General features: G+C 45.0%; 1 protein-coding gene across 1 annotated transcript; it reads right to left on the bottom strand.

The window, feature by feature from the left end:
* Nucleotides 1-9,799: 9,799 nt before the first annotated feature.
* On the bottom strand, nt 9,800-24,889 carry LOC309569510 (tyrosinase-like). Its single transcript, XM_082275376.1, has 4 exons — nt 24,036-24,889; nt 20,544-20,757; nt 12,740-12,881; nt 9,800-10,181 (listed from the first exon to the last, which is right to left on the bottom strand). Exons 1-4 carry the CDS (start codon nt 24,828-24,830, stop codon nt 10,001-10,003), a joined length of 1,332 nt encoding a protein of 443 aa, XP_082131502.1. The 5' UTR covers nt 24,831-24,889; the 3' UTR covers nt 9,800-10,000.
* Nucleotides 24,890-27,754: the final 2,865 nt, after the last annotated feature.

Here is a 27,754-nt window from a genome sequence, read left to right as displayed (position 1 = left end):
ATGAAGAGGTAACATTTCCAAGGCTTTCAGGGCAGTCATTCGCAAGGGGCTCCGAGGGTGGGTTCCTGCACACGCAAACGCCAGGGACGCAATTGTCCAGCAGGGGCACAGTTCTGGAGGATGAGGAGGATGAGGAGGAGGAGGAGCTGGAGGAGGAGATGGAACCATGTTCACAGCAGGGTGGCACCCAGGCCAGCTCATGGCCATCACTGGTGCGTGGCTGGGGGGATACAGAGGACACGGACCATACACCTCCCACAGAGGACAGCCTTTCGTTGCCTCTGGGCAGCCTGGCACACATGAGCGATTACATGCTGCAGTGTCTCCACAACGACCGCCGAGTTGCCCACATTCTAACTTGTGCTGATTACTGGGTGGCCACGCTGCTGGATCCCCGTTACAAGGACAACGTACCGTCCTTAATTCACTCACTGGAGCGCGATCGCAAGATGCGCGAGTACAAGCGCACGCTGGTAGACGCCATGCTGCTGGCATTCCCATCTGACAGCGGGGCCACAGTGGAAGCACAAGGCAGAGGAGGAGGAGGAGGAGGTCGCCAACGCAACCAGGGCACCGCCAGCACCTCAGAAGGCAGGGTTAGCATGGCCGAAATGTGGAAAAGCTTTGTCAGCACGCCACAACAAACAGCAGCACCAGCAGCTCAGATGGAACGTCTTAGCAGGAGGCAGCATTTTACCAACATGGTGGAGCAGTATGTGTGCACACGCCTACATGTAGTGAATGACGGGTCTGCCCCCTTCAACTTCTGGGTCTCCAAATTGGGCACATGGCCTGAGCTTGCCCTTTACGCCTTGGAGGTGCTGGCGTGCCCTGCAGCCAGTGTATTATCTGAACGGGTATTTAGCACGGCTGGGGGCGTTATAACAGACAAGCGCAGCCGCCTGTCCAGAGACAATGTGGACAAGCTCACGTTCATTAAAATGAACCAGGCATGGATCCCACGGGACTTTTCCGTACCTTATGCAGAATAGCAATGGATACCGACCTTACCCACCCATTGTTCCATTTTTGCTCTTTCTCACTCTTTTGGGGTGTACCCTCATTTAAAATTTGTGAAAAGAAGCAGTGTTGGCTACCTCGTCCTCCTCCTCAGGGCCAGATTAATGTAGGGGCTATTGGAGCTGCAGCTCCAGGCCCCTACCTTTTATATAGGCCCCGGGTTGGCCATATTCACTGTTACCGCTCTTCTGTCACTTGTAAACACAGAAGTCTGGCTTCTATGCTCGCTTCCCCAGGCAGCACCCTCAGAACCTCCCCACACAGCGTGAAGGCCGGACAAGGAGGGACAGTTGGCGATGCATGGATGTGTTTATGGGCTTCAGAGACAGCATCCCATGTTGAATTAGGCATGCATGGCTGCACCCTTCCTCCTCTGGGTGCATGGCAAGGCACGGCCCTAAGGCCCTTCAAAATCCTCAGCACCAAGCCCATGATGCTGTTAATCCGGCCCTGGTCCTCCTCCACCGCCGCTTCCACCTACACCGCCCATAGGTGTGCGCAGCCTATTGCATTAAGGTGTGCACCCCAAAGTTGAAATACACATGCATGTGTTTGCCAGCAGGGAGAGTATTGTATCGGGGCCATGTACCTGTAGGCAAGGAGAAATAGAGCAGAGCAGGTCCCAGGGAGATCTTTCCCATCTCCTCACTGGCAATGCTATGTGCCCTAGGTGATTAGGGTGTGCCCAGGCACACCCAGCACACCCTGTGCGCACGCCTATGTCACCGCCACATCCACCACCACCTCAACCTCCCTCCTACTCCATATGGGCCTCGTCCTTCAGAGATGAAGAAGAACATTGTTTTATTTTTCTGTTTTTTTTTGTTGTTTTAAGTTATTTCCCTATCCACATTTGTTTGCAGAGCACTTGCCATGCTCTTAATTACGTTTTGCTGCCATTTGCAGCACTCTAGCCCTTTCCTTTGGTGTTTTAGAGCCATTTTAGTGCCTTAAAGTTCGGGTCCCCATTGACTTCAATGGGGTTCGGTGTCCGGGAAAAGTTCGGTAAAAGTCCGGGACACGGACCCGGACTTTTTTTTAAAGTTCGGCCGAACCCGTCGAACACGGACATCTAGGTGTCCGCTCAACCCTACTCCTGATATTTCCAAAGCCTTTAGGGATTTTTATAGCAAGCTTTATCATGTAGAAGGCGATCTTTGTCATCTCCCTTTAACCGAGAAACGCAAACGTATTTGGGCTTACCTTAAAAGGGCTAATCTACCAACCCTTTCCAAACGCTCCCTGCGAAAATTGGAAAACGACTTTTCTGTAGAAGAGTTCCAATTGGCACTAAAATCCACCCTAGTCGGTAAGGCGCCTGGCCCTGATGGTTTCACGGTTGCTTATTACAAAAAGTTTGCAGATGTCCTACTCCCTCACTTAACCTCGTATGCCAACTCCATTTCAAAATCCACTGGTTTTCGCCCCGAATCACTAGCTGCACACATTTCGGTCCTGCCTAAACTGGGAAAGGACCCCACAGAATGTGGCAGTTACCGCCCTATATCCCTCCTGAATGTATATCTTAAATTATACTCTAAGGTTCTGGCTAACAGACTCCTGCGCCTGATCCCCTCCTGGGTCTCCGCTGACCAGACTGGTTTTATCCCCGGTCGGGAGGCGAGGGATAACTCTCTTCGTGCTCTCTCTCTGAGTCCCAGCCCACCCTGTTTCTTTCTACTGACGCTGAAAAAGCGTTTGACAGGGTGGACTGGGACTATTTGTTGACTACCCTCCGTTTTTTTGGCCTTGGCCCTAAGGCTATACAACGAATTGCGGCTTTATATGCCCAACCGACGGCTCAGGTACGGGTTAACGGCCTCCTTAGTACCCCCTTCCCCCTTCACAATGGCATGCGACAGGGGTGTCCTTTGTCACCCCTTTTGTTTGCCATCTCACTTGAGCCCTTTTTATCCACTATTAGACATTCCAACGACATACATGGTGTCACTGTGAACTGTCAGACGCATAAATACGCAGCTTATGCGGATGACATACTTTTTTTCATCCAACAACCTCATATCTCTTTGCCTGTACTCTTACGAGCCTTCGCAGACTTCCGCCACATCTCAAACTTCAAGATTAACCTGTCTAAATCTGAAATATTAAATATTAATCTCCCCCATACTGAAGCCTCCGCTCTGACCCCACATTTTCCATTTCAATGGTGTCTGGATAAATTGAAATACCTAGGCATTTTTCTAACTTCCCGCTTGGATAACTTGTTCCGTCATAACTACATACCCCTATTGAACATGCTCAAATCAGATCTTCGGAAATGGTCCTCCTTACATCACTCTTGGTTAGGCAAGACCAACATAGTTAAGATGAACATTTTACCTCGTATTCTATTTTTTTTTTTCAAATGTTACCGCTGGGTGTACCTATTGGGCTTTTTACTATTTTGCAGTCTTTGATTTCCAGGTTTATCTGGCAGGGCATGCGCCCCAGGATTGCCAGGACGACGCTTTTTCGTCCAAAGCGTTCTGGGGGACTTGCATTCCCTAGTATCAGGGATTATTTTTGGGCGGTCGCACTAACCCGTGTGGCTGATTGGAAGTACTCTTTTAGTTCTAAATTATGGGTACAGCTGGAATACGACCTATGTGACAGAGACTTGTCTGCAGTTCCATGGATTCCGAGGTCCACCAGGGCCCTCTCACCAAACACTTCCCCCCTGACCCTATCTACCTTGTCCGTCTGGGATTCCATTCATACAAAGTTTTCCTGGAACTACAACTCTCCCTTAATGCCTCTGTTGAACCACAACCACTTCATGCCTGGTAAACTAGATGCTGGATTTAAAAATTGGTCTCCTAAGACTCCCCTCTTTTTATCCCACGTAACCCACTCTAATACTGTGAAACCACTTAGCCACATTTTGAGCTCCAGCCCCGCAACGGTCATGGATCACTGGAGACACAGACAGTTGTCCTGGTGCATAGCTACTCTTCCACGTCCGTTGCGTGACTCCAAGGAATTGAATCCTATTGAGGCGATATTATGCCCTCGGGACCCCCCCCCCCCTACACCCCACCTCGCAGTTTTACAAGGCACTTATCTCATTACAAGGCCAACCCTACCCGGACTTTCTACACAAGTGGGAACTGGATATTGGATCTCAAATTTACGATGCTCGGAAGGACAAAGTTCTTGCATTGGCTCACAATTCCTCTCTCTCCACCAAGGTGGCGGAATCCAACTACAAGATATTGTCCCGTTGGTACTATACCCCGAGAAAAATGCACATTATTTCTCCAGCTAGCTCCCCGTTATGCTGGAGGGGATGCGGAGATACTGCATCGCACGCACACATCTGGTGGCACTGTTCGGTAATTCGGCCGTTCTGGTTGGAAGTCCTCCGGCTTATTCAAGTCATCACAGAAGTTACTATCCCATCAGATCCCTGGGTTGTTTTGCTGCATGGAACTAACATGCCGCTCTCTAAGTACAAAAGATCAATGATCCCTCATATGCTTAATGCGGCTAAAGCCCTGATCCCCACCTTCTGGGGCTCACCGACCATTCCCACGATATGTCACTGGCTACGGAAAGTTGATATGACATACCAATTAGAGGAACTTACTTTCATAGCCCATGACAAACTAGACCGTTTTCACTCTGCCTGGCAACCTTGGTCTTCTTTTAAAAACACTTCATCCTATGTGGCCCTACTCACTGAGGACACCCCCCTTGGTTTATCACCTTCTAATGTAATCCTATCTGATTAAAGTTTTTATTGTTTGGTACATACAGTAAATTGCCCGTGGCCTAATTTCCCACCCCTCCTCCCCTCCCCTCTTATCCCCTTTCTCTCCCAGCTGCTCTCCCCTCTTTTTTCTCTTTTTTTTCTACTTTTCGCTATCCTTTCGCTTTCCTATAAGTTCTCTCCGACATCTGTTTTATGATGCAAGATGTTGTGTTATCATTATGTTTTTTCAGACTTTTTATGACTGGGTGTGCTTGGCACACACTGAGATGTTCATGCACTCATTGATATTGTTCCATAGCTACTTACCATATTTAATGTCGAACTGTACGGTCTATGTTCGGTTTTTCTTTGTCTTTTTGAAAAATTTTTCAATAAACAGAAAAAAAAAAAAAACAATGACGGACAATAAACTAGTAGTCATGTTGCCCCAGCTGCAGCATACTGCCAAGTTTGCTCCAGTGACGAGGAGGGATGAGTTAACTGACCTTACTTGGGTGCATGATAAAATAGAGGAGGAAAGTGAGGAGGAGGAGGCAGCACAACTCCAATGAGGCAGGATGTCCTCCAGGCCGGCTTAAGGGCAGCCACACTATTGCATCTCACCACAGAGCTCCACAGGTGCCAGGTGCTTCTAACTCCCCACCGACTTCCAAAAGTTTATTGGTGTGGGCTTTTTTCAACACATGTGCAGTAGACTGCAGCGTAGCTGTTTGCAATCTCTGTCTGAAGTGGATCAAGCGTGGCCAGAACACCAGCCGCTTGGGCACCACATGCAAAGAGCGGCTTTTTGGTCCCTCTATGCCTGCCCCAGGCGTATATGACAGATAAGCAAAACATTTGGGGGAGCATACCCATGTATTTCTAAAGCTGCTGCAGCTATGAACCAAAAGACATGTGTATTAAAAAGAAGAATAGCGCGCACATGCAAAAGAAATTATTACCAAATTTTCAAGACAATCCATAAATAAAAATGGGGATTTGGTCCCACCATATGGCCATATAGTGCTCAAGCCCACCACTGCGTCAAAGTACCCCATTATCAGTGGGTCCTACACTATCCATGAAAATGCTCCCCCAAATGTTTTGCTTGTTTATTATCTATTCGGTCTGACCAGACTATCGAGGTTGAGCATCCCTCACCCACCCCCCACACACACCTGTACTCTATCAGTGTCTACTATCAAGTGGATATAGGAGGAGTCCCCTGTAGTGCATTTGCACATCTTTCCTAGCAAGGAGTATTATCTCCAAGGGTTAGAAAGGCTGGATTCATCTCTTTTTCATGGATAGTGTAGGACCCACTGATAATGGGGTACTTTGACGCAGTGGTGGGCTTGAGCACTATATGGCCATATGGTGGGACCAAATCCCCATTTTTATTTATGGATTGTCTTGAAAATTTGGTAATAAATTCTTTTGCATGTGCGCGCTATTCTTCTTTTTTAATGTATATGACAGATACATGCCCTTGACACATCTGTATGTAAGTGTTGTATGTAATAAACCAACAAACTATAATAATAGTGTTATATGAATATGAATATTATATTATAAAACTGACACTATATTTGTTTAAGAGCATTAAACTGTGATATACAATGTGTTGGCCCTGAGGAAGCACACAGCAAAATGCGTCGACCAACAATAAAGAAATTGGTCACTTTCTACTGTTATATGTACAGGTGTACACAGTAATATTGTCACTATCCATGTCTTATTTTTATTTATTTTTTTATAAATTTTATTGTGTTTTTTGATTGCGTATAACATAAATACAGTGAAGGCGACAGGAAAACACCCGATTCGTCTTATTTTAACATTGCCCTTTTTGCTTTGGGCGTCATTTTGTGATTTTAATATATATTTAATTAAAGAGATTTTTATACAGTTTTTTCTCATGTAGTGCCATTAAAGTCCACCATAGCAGGAAAATGTCTTGCAAAATATTCTAGCATACAATTTATTGGGATGTGACACTGGTAAAGGTCTCCCCCCCCTTTGGTTGACACTTGACACATGTTCCATGCTTGGCACATGTCCTGAATTTGGTGGTGCAGCGTTTCTTGAACAGGTACTTGGGCTTACAAGATCTTCTGGGGCAGGCCAGAAAAGTCTGTGCTCGGCTGGCTGACATTCAATGGGAATTCAACCTGCCCACCAACTGCCTCATTTGTGACATGCCCACCAGGTGGAACTCAACATTGGCAATGCTGCAGCCACTGCACACGCAGCAGAGTGCCATCAATGAGTACCAGTGTGAGTATGGCACAAGGACAGGCTCAGGGGAGCTTGGCTTCTTTTTGCCACGCCAGTGGCTACTGATAAAGGATGCATGCATTGTCCTGTCACCATCTGAGGAGGCCAAAAAGATGGTGCTGTGACGATGCATGTATCAGTGACACTATCCCTCTAGTCTTCCTGCTGGAGCACACAATTTGTGGAATCATGGACAGGGCATTTGAGGCAGAACAGCGGGAGGAAGAGGAGGACTTCCTTTCCTCACAAAGCCCCCTTTAAAAACAGTGCAACGTTTTGGAGTCACGCAGGACCCCTTCGTCAGGCATATGATGATGAAGGGGTCCTGCGTGCAGGGGCTGACTGGCAACTTTCGGCCCAGGGGGCAAGTACGAACCAGAGGCCCAATGGTGCAAAAAACTCCACCCCCCCACCACTCTACCTCTTCCCGACCTCCTCCTGACACCCATTCCAGGCTGAAGTTGCTCCAGGTACTCTCTACTTACCGGCTAAATTGGGGTTCCTAACCTGGCCAGCAGGGGGAGGTTGGGGGGAGCTGGGACAGCTCAGCTGGGGCTAGCAGGGGGAGAAGAGTCTCCAGTGGGGCTTGGAACTGACCTCTGCTCAGACACAGTTTACACCATCCATGCTTTGTCCTTGTCTTGTCCTTGCTTGCTTTGTCCTTGTCTTCAACCCGCACTTAGTAGGTCAGCGGCAGGAACTTTTTACTTCTCTTCACCAGGAATCCCTTAGGCATGTCTGTGGCAGAAGCGGTGCAGCCTTTTTATGGGGCATCAGAGCGGCCCAGGGGGCAATTGCCCCCCTGCACCCTGGCCCAGTCCTCCCCTGCCTGCGTGGCTCCGAAACCTTGGACTGTTTTTGATGTGATCCTCTCTGCAATAAAAAGTTTTTGGACTGCTTTTGCAAGATCCATGGTGTGCTGGTAAATATGTATGTACCTGTGATAGATCCATTGTCTAGCTGGTGTTCGCTTTAGCACCCACAACATACAATATGTGCCTATATCCAGGACAGTGTGCGATGGGAATATGAACTTCACTCCACCTTAACTAGAGGCTCCTTTGGGGGTAGCGCTATACAAAAGAAGTGAAGATGAGTCCTTATCCCTCAAATACATAAAATGTATTCCTTTAACCAATTAAATATGAATTCCAGGTATGGATATTTTTGCATAGTTACATCGGTCTAGCTTGGACCAATGTAACTACGCACAATCCATAACCTGGCCAATCTCCCTGCAAGCTGGCAATCTCTGTTGTAGGTACTGCTACTACAGTGATCTCCACTACCTTCCAGGTCTCGTGCTGAGTGGCTGCCCTTGGTCAAATGCTCGGCATTGTCATCATTCAGAAAACACTTTGCATTTTCTCAATGAATGCAAAGAGTTCTTTGATTAGACAAGGTGGAGAGGCAGGACAGTTATGTCATGATCTCCAGCTCGTCCAATCAGAGATTGCTTTGCATTCATTTAGAAACTGCAAAGTGTTCTCTGAATCGTGCTCCATGCAGAGTGAGAAGCCTCCAGTGTTCACTAAGCAGTAGGGCAGCCACTCAGTCCGGGACTCAGAAACTAGCACTGATCACGGTACTAGAGGTGCCTACTACAGCGATCCTCAGCTTCCACAGGCTCGGCCAGGTATGGCGCATACATACTTACTGTACATTGGTCCATGCTGGTCTAATGTAGGTATACGTACAATTCATACAGTATCTTTAATTCAGCTTTAAGTCTAGAATCAACATTTTTATGTGTATGATTTTTCACTCAAGGCTCAGCTTGAGAAACCAGCTCCATGCCTGGTACCTTCAGACGTAGACCAGCCTAGGACCCCCACAAGGGCTCAAAGACCATTCATCAGAGAGGCTCAAAGCTAAAACTCTGATTATCAAGAAAAAACTTGAATTCTGTCCAGCACACCTAAAGCATTTTAGAACCATTATGCGGCAAGTGAAGACAGAATTCCAGTACAGCCCGAAGGAAAAGAAATAAAAAATAAGCACAGGGCTTGCATGACTAGGTAGGCAGTGTAAGCAGGAGAGATAGGGTTTAGAAAGTTCAGGAAAAGTTCAATCACTCTTCTACCCAATTAGGGTTTTTTATTTAGCCTGTGGGAGGGACTGGTAGGGTGGTTTTGGAGAGGGCAGCACATCTTCACAGCATTCCGTGAAGCACGTGGGGAGGAACGTTCCCACCCTCCCACTCATATATTGGATTTATGATTCTGTATGTGGTCTTCATGATTTTGTGGTTGGGGTCTTTGGAGGCCTATCAGTTTAGGGACCCATGTAAGGTATGGAGTCACCTCTGGAATGCCAGTTAATGGTGGTTTAACTGGTAGGTTAAAATTGTGAGGTATCTACAGAATGTTGAGGTCGTCTCTGAGCCGGTGTGGTACGGCTGGGGACCGTTTAGGTAGTTACGCAGATACAAAGTTGATAATTGATACTTTGTGCCTCCAAAGATCGGCAACCTCATGTTTCTTGTTATTGTATTATTATTTTTGGTTCCTGTTTTAATAAATGTTTGTTATATTATGTTTGGTTTTAATAAATGGACGTTACGGCCACATTTTACTCCAACAATTGTGTTTTGGCATTTTTTTCTACAGAGTTGGGGTAAAAGGGGATTGGGTTGGTTAGAGGTTAAGATGAGTTTGAGGATTACATCTGGGGTGCCTAAGTCATCACCTCCATGTTTCTTTGGGGTCAATGACTCAAGCTGGTGTTGAAGATATTGGATCTCAATGATGGACAATTAAGTAACATTTTCAGACAAAAAAAAAAAAAAAACTCACCACTACTATCGGCAATTCACTTTTATTTTGCAGTTAGATTGTATTATGGTTTACATAGTTACTCTGGAAAATCAGCATTAGGATTTTTGAAGTGAGATGATTGGACAGATTTGTTATGAGAGCTTGCTGTTGTCCTCAGATTAAGCAGTCATTTAAAGAGATTTTCCATCCCAACAAAGACAGACCTCAATCTGATAAGACTTGCTGCAATGTAATATTACATCTCCTTGTATTTAGAGTACTTGTATCCAAATACTTCTGTCCTGTTTAAGAGATCTTTATTAGTGTAACACGGGAAGTACGGAGTAGCACATTCGTCAGGACCTTGACCTGGTTGATCATTTTCAGGGTACACATCTGAAGTTGCATTGTATCTGGAAAGCCATTCTTCATATATCCTAGAAATATTTATGGATAGATAAAAATAATGAATATCCATACAAAAATCCTATTAAAAAAAAGCCTTATTTGCGTTTCATCATTGGGGGGATTCTGTCACAAAATCTCTCCTCCTGTATTACCCAATTAATCAATCCCTGCACTGTGTACACACCACAACTGTCCCACATTCCTGGCTTCCTCTGTCCCTGACCACCAAAACATGTCAGACACCGATCAGTCCCCGATCCTCCAGAGAAATGTGGCTGGAGCAACTAATCGCAAAAACTTCCATGTCAGCTCGTCAACATTCAAAGCAGCTCAGATATCCATTCCTGGCCTCCTCAACCCCCTACCCCACTGACAGATATATATTTCTGGCCCCCTCATCCATCTCAACCCCGTACCCCACTGACAGATATCAATTTCTGGCCCCCTCATCCCCCTCAAACCCCTACCCCACTGACAGATATCCATTTCTGGCCTCCTCAACCTCCTCAAATCGCCCTGCAAAGTGTTGGTACTGGGTATCAGCGAGTACTTGACCGAAAGTATCGGAAATTGTACTTGCCGATAAAAAAAAACGTATTGGGGCAACCCTAGTATATTCTTTTTCAAGCAGTCTCAAATTATATGTTCATATTCTCCCATTGTCTTCAGCAATCACACCTGTAGAATGTCTGCAGTTTCTGGCAATTTTCTGTAGCATTAAAAATACTGAATTTTATACACTCACCGGCCACTTTGTTAGGTAAACCTGTTCGATTGCCAATCAGCCAATCACATGGCAGCAACTCAATGCATTTAGGCATCTAGATGTAGTGAAAACGACTTCCTGAAGTTCAAACCGAGCGAGCATCAGAATGGGGAAGAAAGGGGGTGTAAGTGACTTTGAACGTGGCATGGTTGTTGGTGGCAGACGGGCTGGTCGGAGTATTTCTGGGATTTTCACACACAGCCATCTCTCGGGATTACAGAGAATGGTGGGAAAAGAGAAAATATCCAGTGAGCGACAGTTGTGTGGAGGAAAATGCCTTGTTGATGTCAGAGGTCAGAGGAGAATGGACAGACTGGTTCCAGATGATAGAAAGACAACAGTAACTCAAATAACCACTCGTTACAGCCAAGGTATGCAGAATACCATCTCTGAACACACAACACATCCAACCTTGAAGTGGTTGTAAAGGCAGAAGGTGAATTCTTTGCTTTAAGATAAAAAGCCTTCTGTGTGCAGCAGCCCCCCTCAGCCCCCCTGATACTTACCTGAGCCCACGGGACTTGCTTCCTCATTGGCTGAGACAGCAGCATGGTATCATTGGCTCCCACTGCTATCAATCAAAGTCAGTCAGCCAATGAGAAGAGAAAGGGGACGGGGCCGAGCCGCGGCTCTTTGTCCAAATGGACACACTGAGCTGTGACTCGGCTTGGCAAGCTGCTTGCTGTGGGGGCACTCAACTGGAGGGGCTAGGAGCGCCATAGAGGGACCCGAGAAGAGGAGGATCCAGGGCACTCTGTGCAAAACCAATTGCACAGAGGAGGTAAGTATGACATGTTTGTTATTTTAAACTTAAAAAAAAACGAGACTTTACAATCACTTTTAAGCAGATGGTCTACAGCAGCAGAAGACCACACTGGGTGCCACTCCTGTCAGCTAAGAACAGGAAACTGAAGCTACAATTCACACAGGATCACCAAAATTGGACAATAGAAGATTGGAAAAACGTTGCCTGGTCTGTTGAGTCTGGATTTCAGCAGCGACATTCAGATGGTAGGGTCGGAATTTGGCGCATGGATCCATCCTGCTTTGTATCACCGGTTCAGGCTGGTGGTGTAATGGTGGCACACTTTGGGCCCCTCAGTACCAATTGAACACCGTTTAAAGGCCATGGCCTACCTGAGTATTGTTGCTGACCATGTCCATCCCTTTATGACTACAGTGTCCCCATCTTCTGATGGCTCCTCCCAGCAGGATAATCCACCATGTTACAAAGCTCCAATCATCTCACCACTGGTTTATTCACCATGACAATGAGGTCACTGTCCTCCAATGGCCTCCACAGTCACCAGATCACCATCCAATAGAGCACCTTTGGGATGTGGTGGAACGGGAAATTCGCATCATGGATTTACAGCCGACAAATCTGCAGCAACTGCGTGATGCTATCATTTCACTATGGAGCAAAATCTCTGGGGAGTTTTCAACACCTTGTTGTATCTATGCCACGAAGAATGAAGGCAAAAGGGGGTCGGTCCAACCCAGTACTAGAAAGGCGTACCTTATAAAGTGCCCAGTGAGTGTATATACTGTAAATATATGCATTTATTACAATTTGAAAGTGTTGTTCAAGTTTCTACCCCTCCAACCGACCTTTTCTCTAGGCTAGGACTGTTGTGGGTGAAACACGTTAGAGCTCACGTCAGACAAAAGGGGGTCCAACCCGGTACAAGCAAGTTGTACCGAATAAAGTGGCCGGTGAGTGTATATGGCCCTTTGGTGATGCCATGGGCTGTTTTTGAAATCCTATTTATCTAGTAAGTTGCCCAACTTTAATGCAATAGATTTGGTAATAAATCGTACTTGTCAATAAAACAATGGTGCAGTAGAAACATGGGATCATTGCTGGAGATTGGAACCTCAGACATCGTCCCTCCAAGGAAGATATGGACCAGGTTATGCATAGTAGTCTGTTGTGTTATCCCATCTTTTGGATTAAGAAAACCTACAAAGATAACATAACAAGGTTATAGTCCTCTGGTTACATTTCCTTTTGAGTTCCCATGTCTTTCTATTTTCTTTTATTGGGTCTGTAGGTATCACAAGCTAATGCTGAGTTTGGCAAATTAAAAAATGTAAAATCCCTACTAACTAAGCTATCGGTATTATTACTATCTGCATGTAGAATGGCCCTGTGACATAAACCTAATACATTTCTGTGACGGTGGCGGGTATCAGACCCCTGGCCTTCTCATCCAACTCGTGACAAAGACCAAGCAATCTTACACCCTGCTGTCACTTGCGTAACAAAGCCACTCTCAGCTGCACCCAGCACACAGATTGTCCAGCTTGCGGGACCACAATCTAGATGCCAGCAGACTGAGAGCGATGGTCATCGGGCTAATTAAATGATTTACCCTTTCTCTGCCACCACCTCTACGTTATAATGAGCCCAGAGTACGCTCGTATTTTTAGAAATATCAATTATGACTTTAGAATAATCATCCGTAACACGCTCTGTCACATGCAGACAGGAATGTCCTGAGGATTTATCCTATCAGTAGCGTTCTCAGGCGGCAGGTTCTTTGGGTCAGTTTGCGTTTAAGAGCTTAGAGACAAAATTGACACTTTTCAAAATAAGGTTTAATTATAAGAAAGGTTAAGATTGGTGCCAATAACAATATTTACAGAAAAATGGGTTACAAAGAAATAGAGACACAATACAGCTATTTAGAAATATGAAGAGAAAGAGTGAAAATACTTGCATTCAAAAAAGTGCTGGTATTGAGAGTTCAGAAGCTGAACATGCGATCCGTCCTTCTCTTAGGCGATTTTATTGCTTGGATGGTAGAATGAGAGTGCTAGCTCCCTCAGCTCCTGTCTTTTTTCTCTGAGATCAAAGGGGCGGTGACGGACACCCCTGACCAATTACAACAGAGTGGCAAAAGGCCTGTCCAGGGGTTTACGACCAGTTCAAATGTACTGTTGTGGACAAAGTCCTACCACTCTTAATATCTTGACATATGTAAGGGTTACATTCTTGAAACTGATATTTTATAACTAAGCATGTCATTTGCTTTCAAACAATATCAAACATGAATATCTTTTATCACAGAGGGGATATCTTATCGCTCGTTCCAATTTCCTGTATTACAGGGTGACCATGTGTGGTCTTGTTACGTCCAGTATGTTATGTGGCATTCAAATATTTACTTTTTGTTAATATGTTATGTTCAGGTAAACAGTTACGAATTTTGGGGGTAACTGTAGCCATTTTCCTAATGACCATTTTGCTGGGGGATTCCATGCAGCCGGTAGTGGACATCTGTTCTCAGATAAGGTTTTACAACCTGGCCTGTGCAGGATGTGTTAGGAGATAAGATCTGCTTGTTTATGCCCCCATGCTGTTTCTTTGGAGACACAATTCCTGCCTGAATCTGCAAAGGTGGGGGCTACTTTAGCTCCCGGGAATGAGAGAGGGGGGGGGAAGGAAATGACAGATCTTAAACGAACTCTACAAAATGGATGCTGGGAGGACAAAATGGTGTCCTAACGCTCGGCACCATTACAATTTCTACAACCATTTCTGTAGTACAAGTATCTAAGGTAGTGGTGGCTGGTTCATTTTTTTTGGAAGCACATGATTAGAGCCTGAGGCTTTGATTGGCTTCAAAATGGTTGGGCTCAGAGCACTATGCCCAGAACCCACCCACTTGTGACATTAGCAAATTAAGGCTTCTCCTCCCAGCCAATCAGGACAGGAGGTGGATCTTAAGACCGGAATAGACAGGAGGAAAAGCTGGGGAGGCCGCGACCATGGATGGGGTGAGTGTGGACCAGGCAGGGATTTTGTTTGCCGCCCCCCAAAAAAAATTAAGCTCCAGCTGTCACTGATCTAAGGTGCCCCTATGGTTTTAAAAATCAGGGTCCATACCCAGGAATTAGAATTTCTTTACCTGTGTTTTTTGTTTTGTTTTTGATGGATTAGGGAACCAATGGAACCCGTGTCAAGTTTTTTAGTTTTGTCTATATCCTGTGGTATTTGGGGGTTTCTCTCAAGTATAGTGCCCTTGCCATTAAAGTGGTTGTAAAGGCAACAAGGTTTTTTACCTTTACGCATTGTATGCATGAAGGTAAAAAACCTTCTGTATGCAGCAGCCCCCCCCCCCTAATACTTACCTAAGCCCGCTCTCGATCCAGTGATGTCCACGAGAGCCTTGCCTCTCCGGGGACTTCCATTCCTGATTGGCTTTTGTGAGCCAATCAGGAGACAGAGGGGGCTCCGTGTGTGAATGGACAATCAGAAAGGGCATAAAATCACAAAACAGGGCCTGATCAGGAAGGGGGTAAAATCTGCTGGGGCTGAAGTGATTAATGACCAGGCCATTTTTTGCGATTCAGAACAGCGTAACATTTCTATTTGTGGGGAAAAAAAAGGTACAGCGTCACACGACCGTGCAATTTTTCCTAAAAATTACGCTGTTCTGAATCGCAAAAAATGGCCTGGTCATTAATCACTTCAGCCCCAGCAGATTTTACCCCCTTCCTGATCAGGCCCTGTTTTGCGATTCGTCACTGCATTACTGTAGCGGACAATTCCGCGGTCGTGCCACTCTGTACCCAAAAGGAATTTACGTCCTTTTTTCCCACAAACAGAGCTTTCTTTTGGTGGTATTTGATCACCTGTGCGATTTTTATTTTTTGCGCTATAAACAATATTTTTCACTTTCTGCTATATGACATTCCCAAAAATAAAAATGGAAAAATATTTTTTTTAACATTTTAGTCCAATTTGTATTCTGCTACATATTTTTGGTAAAAGAAAAATCACAATAAGCATATTTCGATTGGTTTGCGCAAAAGTTATCACGTCTACTAACTACGGGAAAGATTTATGTCATTTTTATTGTTTTTTTTTTTTTTTACTAGTAATGGCGGTGATCTGCGATTTTTAGCGGGACTGCGGCGGACAGATCGGACCCCTAACTGACATTTTTGACACTTTTGGGGGTACCAGTTAGAGATGGCCTTGCGGTTCGCCCGGTGGTCGGTTCGTGGCGAATTTTGCTTGTTCGCTACCCGGCAAATTTTCGGACACATGGCGTCGTTCGCGGCGGCCATATTTGCTTACATTGGGGAGAACTTTGACCCGTGACACAGCCGTCAGGTGGAACGGAGCAGCCAATTGAAACATTCCAGCACATGGACAGTCCCCCTACCCTATAAATAGACCCGATCTGGCGGCCATTTCACATTCCGTTTTTTGCCAGTGTAGGGAGAGGTCTGCTGTGCTCATCAGGGAGAGTTTGCTAGACATATATAGCGCTGTGAAGATCCACAAAAGTCTTTTTCAGGGCTGGTATTGTTCAGTATAATGGGCCATACACACTATACGATTTTCTGAAGACTTTTTTCCTTTAGACTTACCAAAACCATATAATATGAGGTCAAACCTAAACACTTTCAATTTGTATGCAACCTGGCAGGCCCTTGCACTACATAGAAAAGGTAAATCTGAAGGAAATCTAACCACAAAAGTTGGATAGTGTGTATCCAGCTTTAAGTCTACTAGTATCTTTTGAGCTTAGGGAGAGGTATCCAGTGGTTGCTTTAGGGGCAGTTAGAGATTGGCTGCAGTCACACAAATCGCTCTGTCAATGTCCACAAAAGTCCTTTTGAGGTCTGGTATTTCGGTATAGGTCTAGTATCTTTTGAGCTTAGGGAGAGGTATCCTGTGGTTGCTTTAGGGGCAGTTAGAGATCGGTTGCAGTCACACAGAAATCGCTCTGTCAATGTCCACAAAAGTCATTTAAAATGCTCCAATGTCATTTTAGGGTATATTACAGTCTCTTTACTATAGGGAGAGGTATCCAGTGGTTGCTTTAGGGGCAGTTAGAGATCGGCTGCAGTCACACAGAAATCGTTCTGTCAATGTCCACAAAAGTCATTTAAAATGCTCCAATGTCGTTTTAGGGTCTATTACACTCGCTTTACTATAGGGAGAGGTATCCAGTGGTTGCTTTAGGGGCAGTTAGAGTTCGGCTGCAGTCACACACAAATCGCTCTGTCAATGTCCACAAAAGTCATGTAAAGGGCTGCAAATTGTTTGGTATTGTTGTGCAGTGCACAAAAAGGGGGGGGAGGGGGTAATCCACAGTATAATATACTTTGTAGAAAGCATATTATAGTGGATTAGAAGTATTATTGTGCACTGTGCAGCATTGTGACAGATGTGGTGGTGAGACTGAGCGTTTCTGAAGCAACACTACACACAGTGACAAAAGCACTTATAATGTATTATAACTGCTGTGATAGACCAATTGCCCCCCCCCCCAATGCAACATATTGAAGCGGGGTGTTATCTGAGTAAACTTTTTCAAGTGTATTTGTGTCATGCAACAATATTGCCTAGTTTGCCGAGTGAAGTCTGGTACACACGGCGCCAAACTCACTGGACAATTTTTTGAACTGGTGTGCTACACCAATGCTCCCCCCCAATGCCACATATTGAAGTGGGGTGTTATCTGAGTAAACTTTTTCAAGTGTATTTGTGTCATGCAACAATATTGCCTAGTTTGCTGAGTGAAGTCTGGTACACACAGCGCCAAACTCACTGCCCAATTTTTTGAACTGGTGTGCTACACCAATGCCCCCCCCCCCCAATGCCACATATTGAAGTGGGGTGTTATTTAACAGTATAATTTTCTAAGAGTGTATTTTAGTCCTGCAAAAATGTTGCCTCTTTTGCTGTGTAAACGGTGCTACACACAGTGACAACAGTTACTGGCCAGTTATTTGTAGAACTGGTGTAATAAACCTGTGCCCCCCCCCCCACATGCCACATATTGAAGTGGGGTGTTATTTAACAGTATAATTTTCTAAGAGTGTATTTTAGTCCTGCAAACATTTGGCCTCTTTTGCTGTGTTAACTGTGCTACACACAGTGACAACAGTTACTGGCCAATTATTTGTATAACTGGCAGCAACTGGCAGACTGACGGACTGGCAGATAGGGAGGAGAGGCAGGCAGAACTTGCATTGCATAAGAGTAACAAAGCAGACTTCAAATGTATCAACCGTGTACAGTCACATCTGGCGCTCCCAGGACGCCGGCACATGGCTCCGCAGTGTGGGCTTTTTTTAATGTGTCCGTTGCTGACACCAGTGTTGCCATCTGCAGCCTTTGCAGTCAACGCATAAGTCGCGGTAAGCCCAACACTCACCTAGGGACAACAGCCTTAAGAAGGCACCTGAAATCCCATCACCAAGCCCAGTGGGAGCAAAAATGTCAGAACCCAGAAAGCCACACTCCATGCTCTCACTGTCCAGCCTCTTCTCCTTCTCCTCCCCCTTCTCCTGTCTCCTTACAGTTGTCCAACACTCCACCCTCCATGATGCCGTCGTCACGTTGTTCTGGAAAAAGGCAGGCTTCTGTGGCTCAAATGTTGGAGCATAAAAAAAGGTGTCTGACAGGTGTCCGACTACATTGGTTTAACGGCCGATGTGGACGCTCTGAGGAGTGATGAACCCCTGGACTACTGGGTGGGCAGGCTTGATCTCTGGCCAGAGCTTGCACAATTTGCAATGGAACTGTTGGCTTGCCCCCCGTCCAGTGTCTTGTCCGAAAGGACGTTCAGCGCAGCAGGGGGATCGTGATCGATAAGCGCACTCGCCTAGCTCATGACAGTGTAGACTACCTCACATTTATAAAAATGAATGAGGCATGGATCTCTAAGGAATTCAACACATGTGACCAGTAGACCAGGTTTCATCGAAATTCCTCATGCCAGACTACAAATATCCAAAAGACCGCCATTCACCCACAACAATTCCTGGTCCTTGGTTTCGCTACATACAGCGGCATAAAAGGCATTTCATGTCCATTGAATGGCAAATTTTTGGGGCCTTTCAGGGCCGACTATTATTTTTTCTGTGAATGGCTAATGTACCTCCAGCCACCAAATTCTACGTTCTTTGCTGTCAGTTCAACCCATGTGAGCTAATTTTTGGAGCCTATAAAGGGCCGCCACTTACTTGTGTATACTGTGAATGCCTACTGTACCTCTAGCCATCATATACTACGTTCTTTGCTGTCAGTTCAACCCATGTGAGCAAATTATTGCAGCCTAGAAAGGGCCGCCACTTACTTGTGTATACTGTGAACGCCTACTGTACCTCTAGCCATCATATACTACGTTCTTTGCTCTCAGTTCAACCCATGTGAGCTAATTTTTGCAGCCTATACAGGCCGACACTTACCGTTCTCTGTACTGTGAATGCCTACTGTACCTCTAGCCATGAAAAACAAAGTTCTTTGCTGTCAGTTCAACCCATGTGAGCTAATTTTTGCAGCCTATACAGGCCGCCACTTACTTGTGTATACTGTGAACGCCTACTGTACCTCTAGCCATCAAAAACATAGTTCTTTGCTGTCAGTTCAACCCATGTGAGCTAATTTTTGCAGCCTATAAAGGGCCGCCACTTACTTGTGTACACTGTGAATGCCTACTGTACCTCTAGCCATCATATACTACGTTCTTTGCTGTCAGTTCAACCCATGTGAGCAAATTTTTGGAGCCTATAAAGGGCCGCCACTTACTTGTGTATACTGTGAACGCCTACTGTACCTCTAGCCATGAAAAACTAAGTTCTTTGCTGTCAGTTCAACCCATGTGAGCTAATGTTTGGAGCCTATACAGGTCGCCACTTACTTCTGTGTCCTGTGAATGCCTATTGTATCTTCAGCCACAGAATACTACGTTCTTAGCTGTCAGGTAAACGCATGTGGGCTAATTTTTGGGGCCTGGAATAGCCGACACTTACTTCTTTATCCTGTGAATGCCTAATTTTTCAGACTGGAAATGAAAAACAATGGGTGGGTCTGTAAAGGTTCTGCCAAATTGTGGAATGGATGCAGACCCATTTTACAGATATTTGAATGGACCCTATATGTATTAGACAATGTATTTACCGGCTGCTGTCAGTTCTGGCTGATTTATGAAAAAAAATATTTATATTTTTTGCTGTAAAAAAAAAAAAAAAAAAAATTTAGGGCAACTTTTTCAATTGCAATACTTCTGTTATGATATTGTCCATGTGCTGGGGCTATTTATGCACAGCTAGTACGTCTTTTGTGGCTGCAAATATGACCTAAAGGTTTTTAAAGTTCGCCTCCCATTAAAGTCAATGGGGCCCGCCGCAAACTCTCGGTTCGCGGACTTTTGAGAAAATTTGCGGCTGGCGTTCGCGAACCGCCCCAGCCAATGTTCGTCCATCTCTAGTACCAGTGACATTACTACAGTAATCAGTGCTAAAAATATGCACTGTTACTGTAATAATGACACTGGCAGGGAAGGGGTTGACAGAATAGGCAATCAAGGGGTTAAATGTGACCCTAGGGGAGTGATTCTAACTGTGGGGGGTGTGGCTTCTGAGATGACCATAGAGACATGTGATCCTATATAGAAGGATCACATGGGCTCTGTGATCATCCCAGGGAGAAGGACGCACACGCCCCCTAGACTCCCGAGAGCGAGCGCCGTACATGTACCAGGAGCGGCTGCCTGCTGCAGTACTTCTGGTCGTAAAGGAGTTAAGGGGGTAAAACCTTCCAGGGCTGAAGTGGTTAAGGGAAAAAAAAAGTAACATTATAATGTAGCTTTCCCACCTTCTAATGCATTTCGGAAGCTATATTGTGCCGATCTGTTGTAGGGATAGGTGTCAAAGTCTTTCCATTGCAAAGTGTCCTCTACATCTTCGAAGGTGGGTAGTCTACGGGCATCAGGATTAGTGCCAGGCTTTCTGTGTAGTTTTTCCAACTGATTGAAGTCATCAGCACCCAGGCAGTAAGAATCATCATAGTTGTACCCGCTGCAAATAGACTAAAAAATGGAAATTATGAAAAGCTTTGTTAAGAGAAAGATAAATGCCTATTTGCTGATTTTCAAAATTACATCATCAGTACTCCCTGTTCCTCTTCAGTTAGTGATGGGGAGGGAATTCTTCCAGGACTGAGTGGTGCTCATGTATTGATATATGAACTTTGCCCAGTCCTGGAGTACTGCAAACCCAGCCTGTGTGATGGTGTGCCCCCTAGTGTGTGTGTGTTTGAGGGTCAAGTGTCAACTTTTGGCCATATTTTGTATATGCCATGCTAGAATCAACAGCATGCAAGGGGTGGGTTCAAGCTAAATTCTAATAGAAGAGCATAACAAGCACAGTATTGGTTGTCAATAATTGGGAAGGGATTTACAAGGTATTGTGTTTGGTAGAAGGGGGATTCAAGTTGGTCATCATTAGTGGAGAGGGGATTCACAGATGGTTATCAATGATAGGGAGAGGATTCAAGTTGGTCATCATTAATGGAGAGGGGATTCACAGATGGTTATCAATGATAGGGAGGGGATTTAAGTTTGTCATCATTAGTGGAAAGGGTATTCACAGATGGCTATCAATAATAAGGAGATTTATGGTGGTCATCATTGGTGGAAAGGGGATTCAAGATGGTCATCAATGATAAGTGTTGATGATATGTTCAAAGGTTGAGGAAAAATTCAGATAAAATATAAAAGGTCCACTTTAATGTCTGCTCATTGAACATTAGCAACCTGATTACTTGGCAATAGTGATTGTCTGAAAACCCCCCGGTTCGGTTTGCACCAGAACTCCCAAACAGGGAAATCATTCGGACCCAAGCCGTAAACTCTATTAAAGTCTATGGGACCTGAACTTGAAAAATCAAAAGTCGACTCCCCATTTTGAAGGTTAATCTGCAAGGTTTTGGTAATAAAATCGGGATCCGTGTACTGCCCTGGGGTACATGTAGTAATGCAAAAGGAGCAGTGATATTATTGATGCCTAAAGGGAAACAATAAAAATGAAAAACTCCTTTAATATAGTTCCTGGGGGCCCCCTCTTAGTCTGCCTGTAAAGTGGTGCACCTGTATCGCGTATAGAACCTGCTGCAGCAAAACTGATATTTGTAAAAAAAATTACATTTAAATTGATTATCATGGCTGCAAGTTGTTGCTGGCAATACAAAAAAAAAATTCAAAAACAGTGTGGGGTCCCTCCCCGTGCATACCAGGCCCTTTTGCTCTGGTATGGGTTTTAAGGATAAACCATGCATTCATTTAAAAAAAAAAAACAACGTGGGGTCCCCCCAAAATCTATACCAGACCCTTATCCGAGCATGCAGCCTGTCAGGTCAGGAAAAGGGGGGGAGGGTTGAGCGAATGCCCACTCCTCCTGAACCATACCAGGATCTGCCCCCCCCACCCCAAAGCACCTTTTCTCCATGTTGATTGCAACTAGGGCCTCTACCCGACAACCCTGGGCAGTGGTTGTAGGGATCTGCAGGCAGGGGGCTTTTTGGAATCTGAAAGCCCCTTTTAACAAGGGGACCTCCGGATCCTTCCCCCCTACTCATTCAATAAAAAAGGGGCCAAAAATAAATAGACAGGAGACTGTTTTTGACATCTCCTTTATTAAAAAAAAAATAAATAAAAAAACAATATTCCCCATCGTCAATCACGACTCACTGTAGGACCCCCCCAACCACCCAAAAAAAAAAAAAAAAAAACACGCCGCTTGAGGGCTAACCACCAAATGCCTGCTCCTCTGTTTGACAGTTCCTAAATTTGTAAGGGGCGGGGCCACTTGGTGACATCATTGCCCCCTTCCCCAAAGCACCCCCCCCCCGCATTATGAAGGTTCAGGTTTTTTAATTTTTTATTGCTGGCAAATTCAGCATTTTTTTTCAGCTGTCAGTGGGAAAGCCATTGTTAAAGCGTTTGTTATCCTGAAAATAAAAGTTGATCCTGTTCCCTTAAAGCATGTTATGCAGCACAGTGCTTGTGCTGTGTCATTTGGACCCCCTGTAACACCTAAAAAAACTGTCTGATCCTGCCAATTTCTACCCTCCCCCCTGTAAGCTGACCATGGTGTTTCATGGCTGCTGAGCCCTGACAAAACAAAAAAAAGAGCAACAATTCTGAAAAAAAAAAAAAAAAAATTCACTTTCTGCTATAAAACATTCCCAATAAAAAAAAATGGTATATTCTGCTAAATATTTTTTGGTAAAAAAAAAATCCCAATAAGTGTATATTGACTGGTTTATGCAAAAGTTATCGCCTCTACAAACTAGGGGAAAGATTTATGTCATTTTTATTTATTTATTTATTTATTTATTTATTTATTACTAGTAATGTCGGCAATCAGCGAATTTTTAGTGGAACTGCGACATTGCGGCGGACAGATCGGACCCCTAACTGACATTTTTGACACTTTTGAGGGGACCAGTGACATTACTACAGTAATCAGTGCTAAAAATATGCACTGTTACTGTAATAATGACACTGGCAGGGAAGGGGTTAACACCAGGGGCAATCAAAGGGTAAATGTGTCCCTAGGGGTGCTTTCTAACAGTGTGGGGGGTGTACTTATGGAATGAACACAGGGAACCTGTGATCCTAAATAGGAGGAACACAGGATCCCTGTGTTCATTGCCGATAGAACAACGGTCTACAACGGCAGACCGCCGTTCTGTCTACACGGGGAACGATCGCGGGTGCCCAGCGGCAATCGCAGCTGCCGGGCCCGCAGATCAACTTCCCCTGTGGCAAATGGGCCCGCGCCCCATCCGTGGTCCCCTGAAGTGACATACAGTTACGTCGTTTCGCGGGAACCTGCCTACCTGACGCAGTGTATGTACTGTATGGCAATGGTCCTCAACTCCGGTCCTCGGGGCCCACTAACAGGCCAGATTTTAAGTATTACCTTGGGGAGATGCAGACTAGAATACTGCAATCACTGAGCAGCAAATGAGATCACCTGTGATGTAATTTAGTTATCATGCAAACCTGGCCTTTGGTGGGCCCCGAGGACCGGAGTTGAGGACCACTGCTGTATGGGAACAACAGGCAGATATAACAATTATTTTTCTTTAGTAGAGATGGAGAAGGTTAAAGTTCCTGTTAGCTTTTTATTTTGTCCATATTTCTGTTACAAATTTTTCCCAATTTCCTATCAGATGAAATTGTTTTCAACCCCACAAAGTCAGAGGAAATCTTAACCAGACAGAACTTTTAATCCCTCCCCACTTTTGGCTGCACTTACACTGTATATCTATCGTTAAAAATAGTTATAGTTTCCTACTTACCTTCCAAAAGGCAAAATATGAGTATGGACTGAGAAACCCTTGCATGTCGTTGCTCCCTAAGAAGTCATCAGTACAGATTGAGCAGTTTTTCTCTCCTCTCCAGTCCCAATAAGGAAGGGCAAAGTTCTCATCCCCCGTCATGAGCTGAATTTGTCTCTCCAGGAAGAGGAGGCCCAGACGATGCCAACCGGGAAAAGCTGGACCTTGATGGGCGTAGTTTGTGGCATCATCAAAGGTCCCTTTCTTTAGAATTGGCTTTGTGGAGTAGTAATGGATCCAGGAAAAAACATCATAGATGGCGGCATCAACAAAGCGGTATGTGTCCTTGTGATGGCGGTCTCCGGTGTAGAGGATGACAAAGTCCTCACTTTTTGTGATTTTGGCCAGTGCCAAGTAGCTGAAAAATCTTTTCCTTTCAAGGAAAGAAAGTTCTCGAATTTCCTTCCGCACTATGGTGATTTTGCGGTCACATTTTTCGCCGGAATAACCGTACTTACAGTCACCGCAGTTGTAGCCACTGTAGTTTCCAGAGCACTGGCAGGCTTGCTTAAAGTAATACTTTGGCCAGTCTAGGCGGTCATCATTGTATTGGGGCACATGGCAAGATGCTCCCCTAACAGGCCAAACACGGTCTCTGCATTTACCACGGCCTGAGCGCCAGCCACAGGAGCCTTGGTCCTTCCAAGGTGGGCAACAAACTTTGTCTTTGAAAACCTTACCTGTGACACAGGCCCGTGGGAACTGACCCTGGACCAAATTATAGCAAAGAACAAGGACAACCCAAAAGACAATCATGGCTTGCTGCTGAAAAATCAACTCCTAGAGAGGACAGTGGAGCCAGAGATTTTAGGAACTCAAGCCTAAACAAAAAAAGAAAGGTGTTGTAAAAGACTTTTAAACATAAAACTTTAATGGGAAATGATCATGTACATTCAGCAAGTAGACCTTTCACATTTTCAAAATTTTACCTTCTTATTATTCTGCATTTTGCTTATTCAAATGAAAATAATAATAATAATAATAATAATAATAATATACAGCTCACAGAATAACAACATGAAAACTGTGTAAATCAATATAAATAATACATAAAACTAAAGCCTGTTGCAATCTTGCATAATTCCACCTGCTGTCTCGGCCAATGAGGAGGGGAGTCCTGGACAGCCGAGACTCTCGTGCAACATTGCTGAATTGAAAGGGGGCTCAGGTAAGTATTAGGGGGGCTGAGGGGGGCCACTTCACACAGAATGCTTTTTATCTTAATGCATAGAATGCACCTCCTGCCTTTAGAACCACTTTCATTTATTTTTAATATTTTTTTTTGTTAAATTAGTGTTAAACCCTCAGCATTTTTTTTTTAAACTGAGCCCATTGAGCACAAAAGAAAAAAAAAAAAAGAAAAACATTCTCCAGTAAACTATTAATTGAAATTCTTACCCCGCCACCTGCAGTTTACAACTTTTAATGCTGCTGGCTCCTACTCTCAGTGCTGCATCCATGAGCTTCCAGTTAACAGTGGACAGTGCAGTCTCTAGTTAGTCTGTTAGCTTGGAGGGGGGAGGAGAAGGGAGGGGTAGGGGAGTGCCTTGCCAACCTAAGCTACAGGGCTGTGTGTTTCTATTGCTACACACAGTGTGGGGTGACAGCTTTAGGGCCTACATGCAAGGGTGGCTCCATAGAATGCTGCAAGAGTGCCAGGCAGGACTGGAACAAGGGGTGGACAGAGGGGAGGCTGCACTGGGCACCGTAGTATCATGTGAGGTGAGGGGCGCCACAAGGAGATTGAGGGGGAGGGGATTTGTGTTGTTAGGGGGAATTTGGGGGGTGCCAGGGGACAAGTATTGTTCTAGGAGGGGAAATTTGGGGGGGGGTGGTGCTAAAAGTGGTGATTTAAGGGATTTGTGTTCGAAGGGGGGATGAGGCAAGAAGATTTGTACTAGGAGGGGGGGATTTGTGGGGAATTTGTGCTGGGAGGGGGGGATTTGAAGTGGCGGGAGGACGATGTGTACTAAAAGGGGACATTTTAGGGGTAGAGGGTTTGAGCTAGGATGTGTGAATTATTTTTTTTTTGGGAGGGACATTTGAGCTGGCGGGATTTGGAGAATAGGGGGGCAAGGACTGAGAGGGGGGATTTCAGCAGGGGGGCAGATTTGTACTGGGAGGAGGGGAAATTTATTCTTAGGGGTAAGCTTGCAGATTTGTGCTCAGTGTTATTGGGTTTTTTTTCGTCTTGGCACAGCAGCACTATTAATATTTAGTACATAATTGCTGACCCCCCCCCCCCATTTGTGTCACAGGTGCTATTTCTTATGCGTAAGAACTGTGTGTGTGTGTGTTTTTTTTCCCATGCACAGGATCACTAATATTATTTAGGGAATAATTGCTGTCCCCCCCTTCTGCATCGCAGGTGCTATTCCTTCTGCAACAGCAGGGGTTTTCTTTTGTTTTTGTGGCGCAGCAGCACTAATTTTATTTAGGGCATAATTGCTGTCCCCCCTTTTGAGTCATAGTTGCTATTCCTTCTGCATCAGCAGGGTTTTTTTTTTTTGTTTTATTAGGTTTTTCTTTACTAAAAAAAAACATAATAAAACCATTTATAGTGCACCAACCACAAAAGTATTATATCCAAGCACCATATTCCTTTCCCACACTCTATATTAAAAAGTTATAAAAATCCCCCCCAAAAAATAAAAAAAAACAATAATAAAATGGTTTATAGTGCACCAAGCACAAAAGTATTGCACCCAAGCATCATATTTCCATCCCACATTCTATAATAAAAAGTTATAAACCCCCCCAAAAATCCCTATTATGTCCAAAAGACCAACAAGGAGAGGCTGACGCTCACAGCCTCTAAAAGAGGGCAAGCAGCCTCTGTGTCCACAGTGAAAAGTGGTGGCCACGGACATGGTGCATCCTCTGCAGGCTGGGCATGGTTGTCCTTTTTTTCTGGTGCTGGCCGTGTTATTGAGCCACAACATGCAGAAGATTTGGGTGGAGTGGATAACTAAGCCGTCCTCATCCTCCTCATCCTCTGTCACACAGGCTCATACTAGTTTGCCTTTCACCGCAGCTCCCAAAGTGGCCCATTCCACAGGCTCCTTCTCCACAGCTACTCCTTCCATAGCCTCACCATCATGCCTGGGGGATGCAACTATGCATGCAATTATTCAATCATAGTGTCAGTTACATGATGGAGGAGGAGGCGCAGCAATTTGAATTCTCCGATGTTGGTTCTCAGGTTGAGGAAGGGAATAACGTGAGCCTAGAGAGAGGGGGTGACAATGACGGACAAGAAACTAGCCATCATGTTCCCCCAGCTGCAGCATACTGCCAAGTTTGCTCCAGTGACGAGGAGAGAGGGGATGATGAGGTCACTGACTGTACTTGGGTGCTTGAGAGAATAGAGGAGTAGGTGGCACAACTAACATGAGGCAGGATGTCCTCCGGGGCCAGGCGTAAGGGCAGCCACCTTATAGCATGGCAGAGCTACCCTGCGATAGACGTCACATGCCGGAAGAGGTCCACCGCTCTCGCAGTGGCTCTGGTGTCCTGTTTTAAAGAGACTCATCTTTTGGCTTTTATCTTCTGTAATTTGGTGAGTTCAATCTATCTTTAATAATAATGCCTGTTTAAGCATACTTCACCATGAGTTTCCTTTCCATTTTTATACATCTGAAACCTGTTCTGGAATGATCGGTACTAATATTGGGAGAGAG

The sequence above is a fragment of the Pelophylax lessonae genome, assembly GCF_965119305.1.
Source record: "Pelophylax lessonae genome assembly, chromosome: 13".
Taxonomy (NCBI): Eukaryota; Metazoa; Chordata; class Amphibia; order Anura; family Ranidae; genus Pelophylax; species Pelophylax lessonae.
This window is presented reverse-complemented; position numbering and strand designations above follow the sequence as displayed.

Excerpts from the sequence above, each read along its gene's own strand:
- LOC309569510 (XM_082275376.1), bottom strand. The coding sequence starts at position 24,830 with ATGATTGTCTTTTGGGTTGTCCTTGTTCTTTGCTATAATTTGGTCCAG. Across the intron at positions 20,758-24,035 it reads CATATTTTGCCTTTTGGAAG|TCTATTTGCAGCGGGTACAA; the intron begins GTAAGTAGGAAA and ends TCCATTTTTTAG. Across the intron at positions 12,882-20,543 it reads CTTCCGAAATGCATTAGAAG|GTTTTCTTAATCCAAAAGAT; the intron begins GTGGGAAAGCTA and ends TTATCTTTGTAG.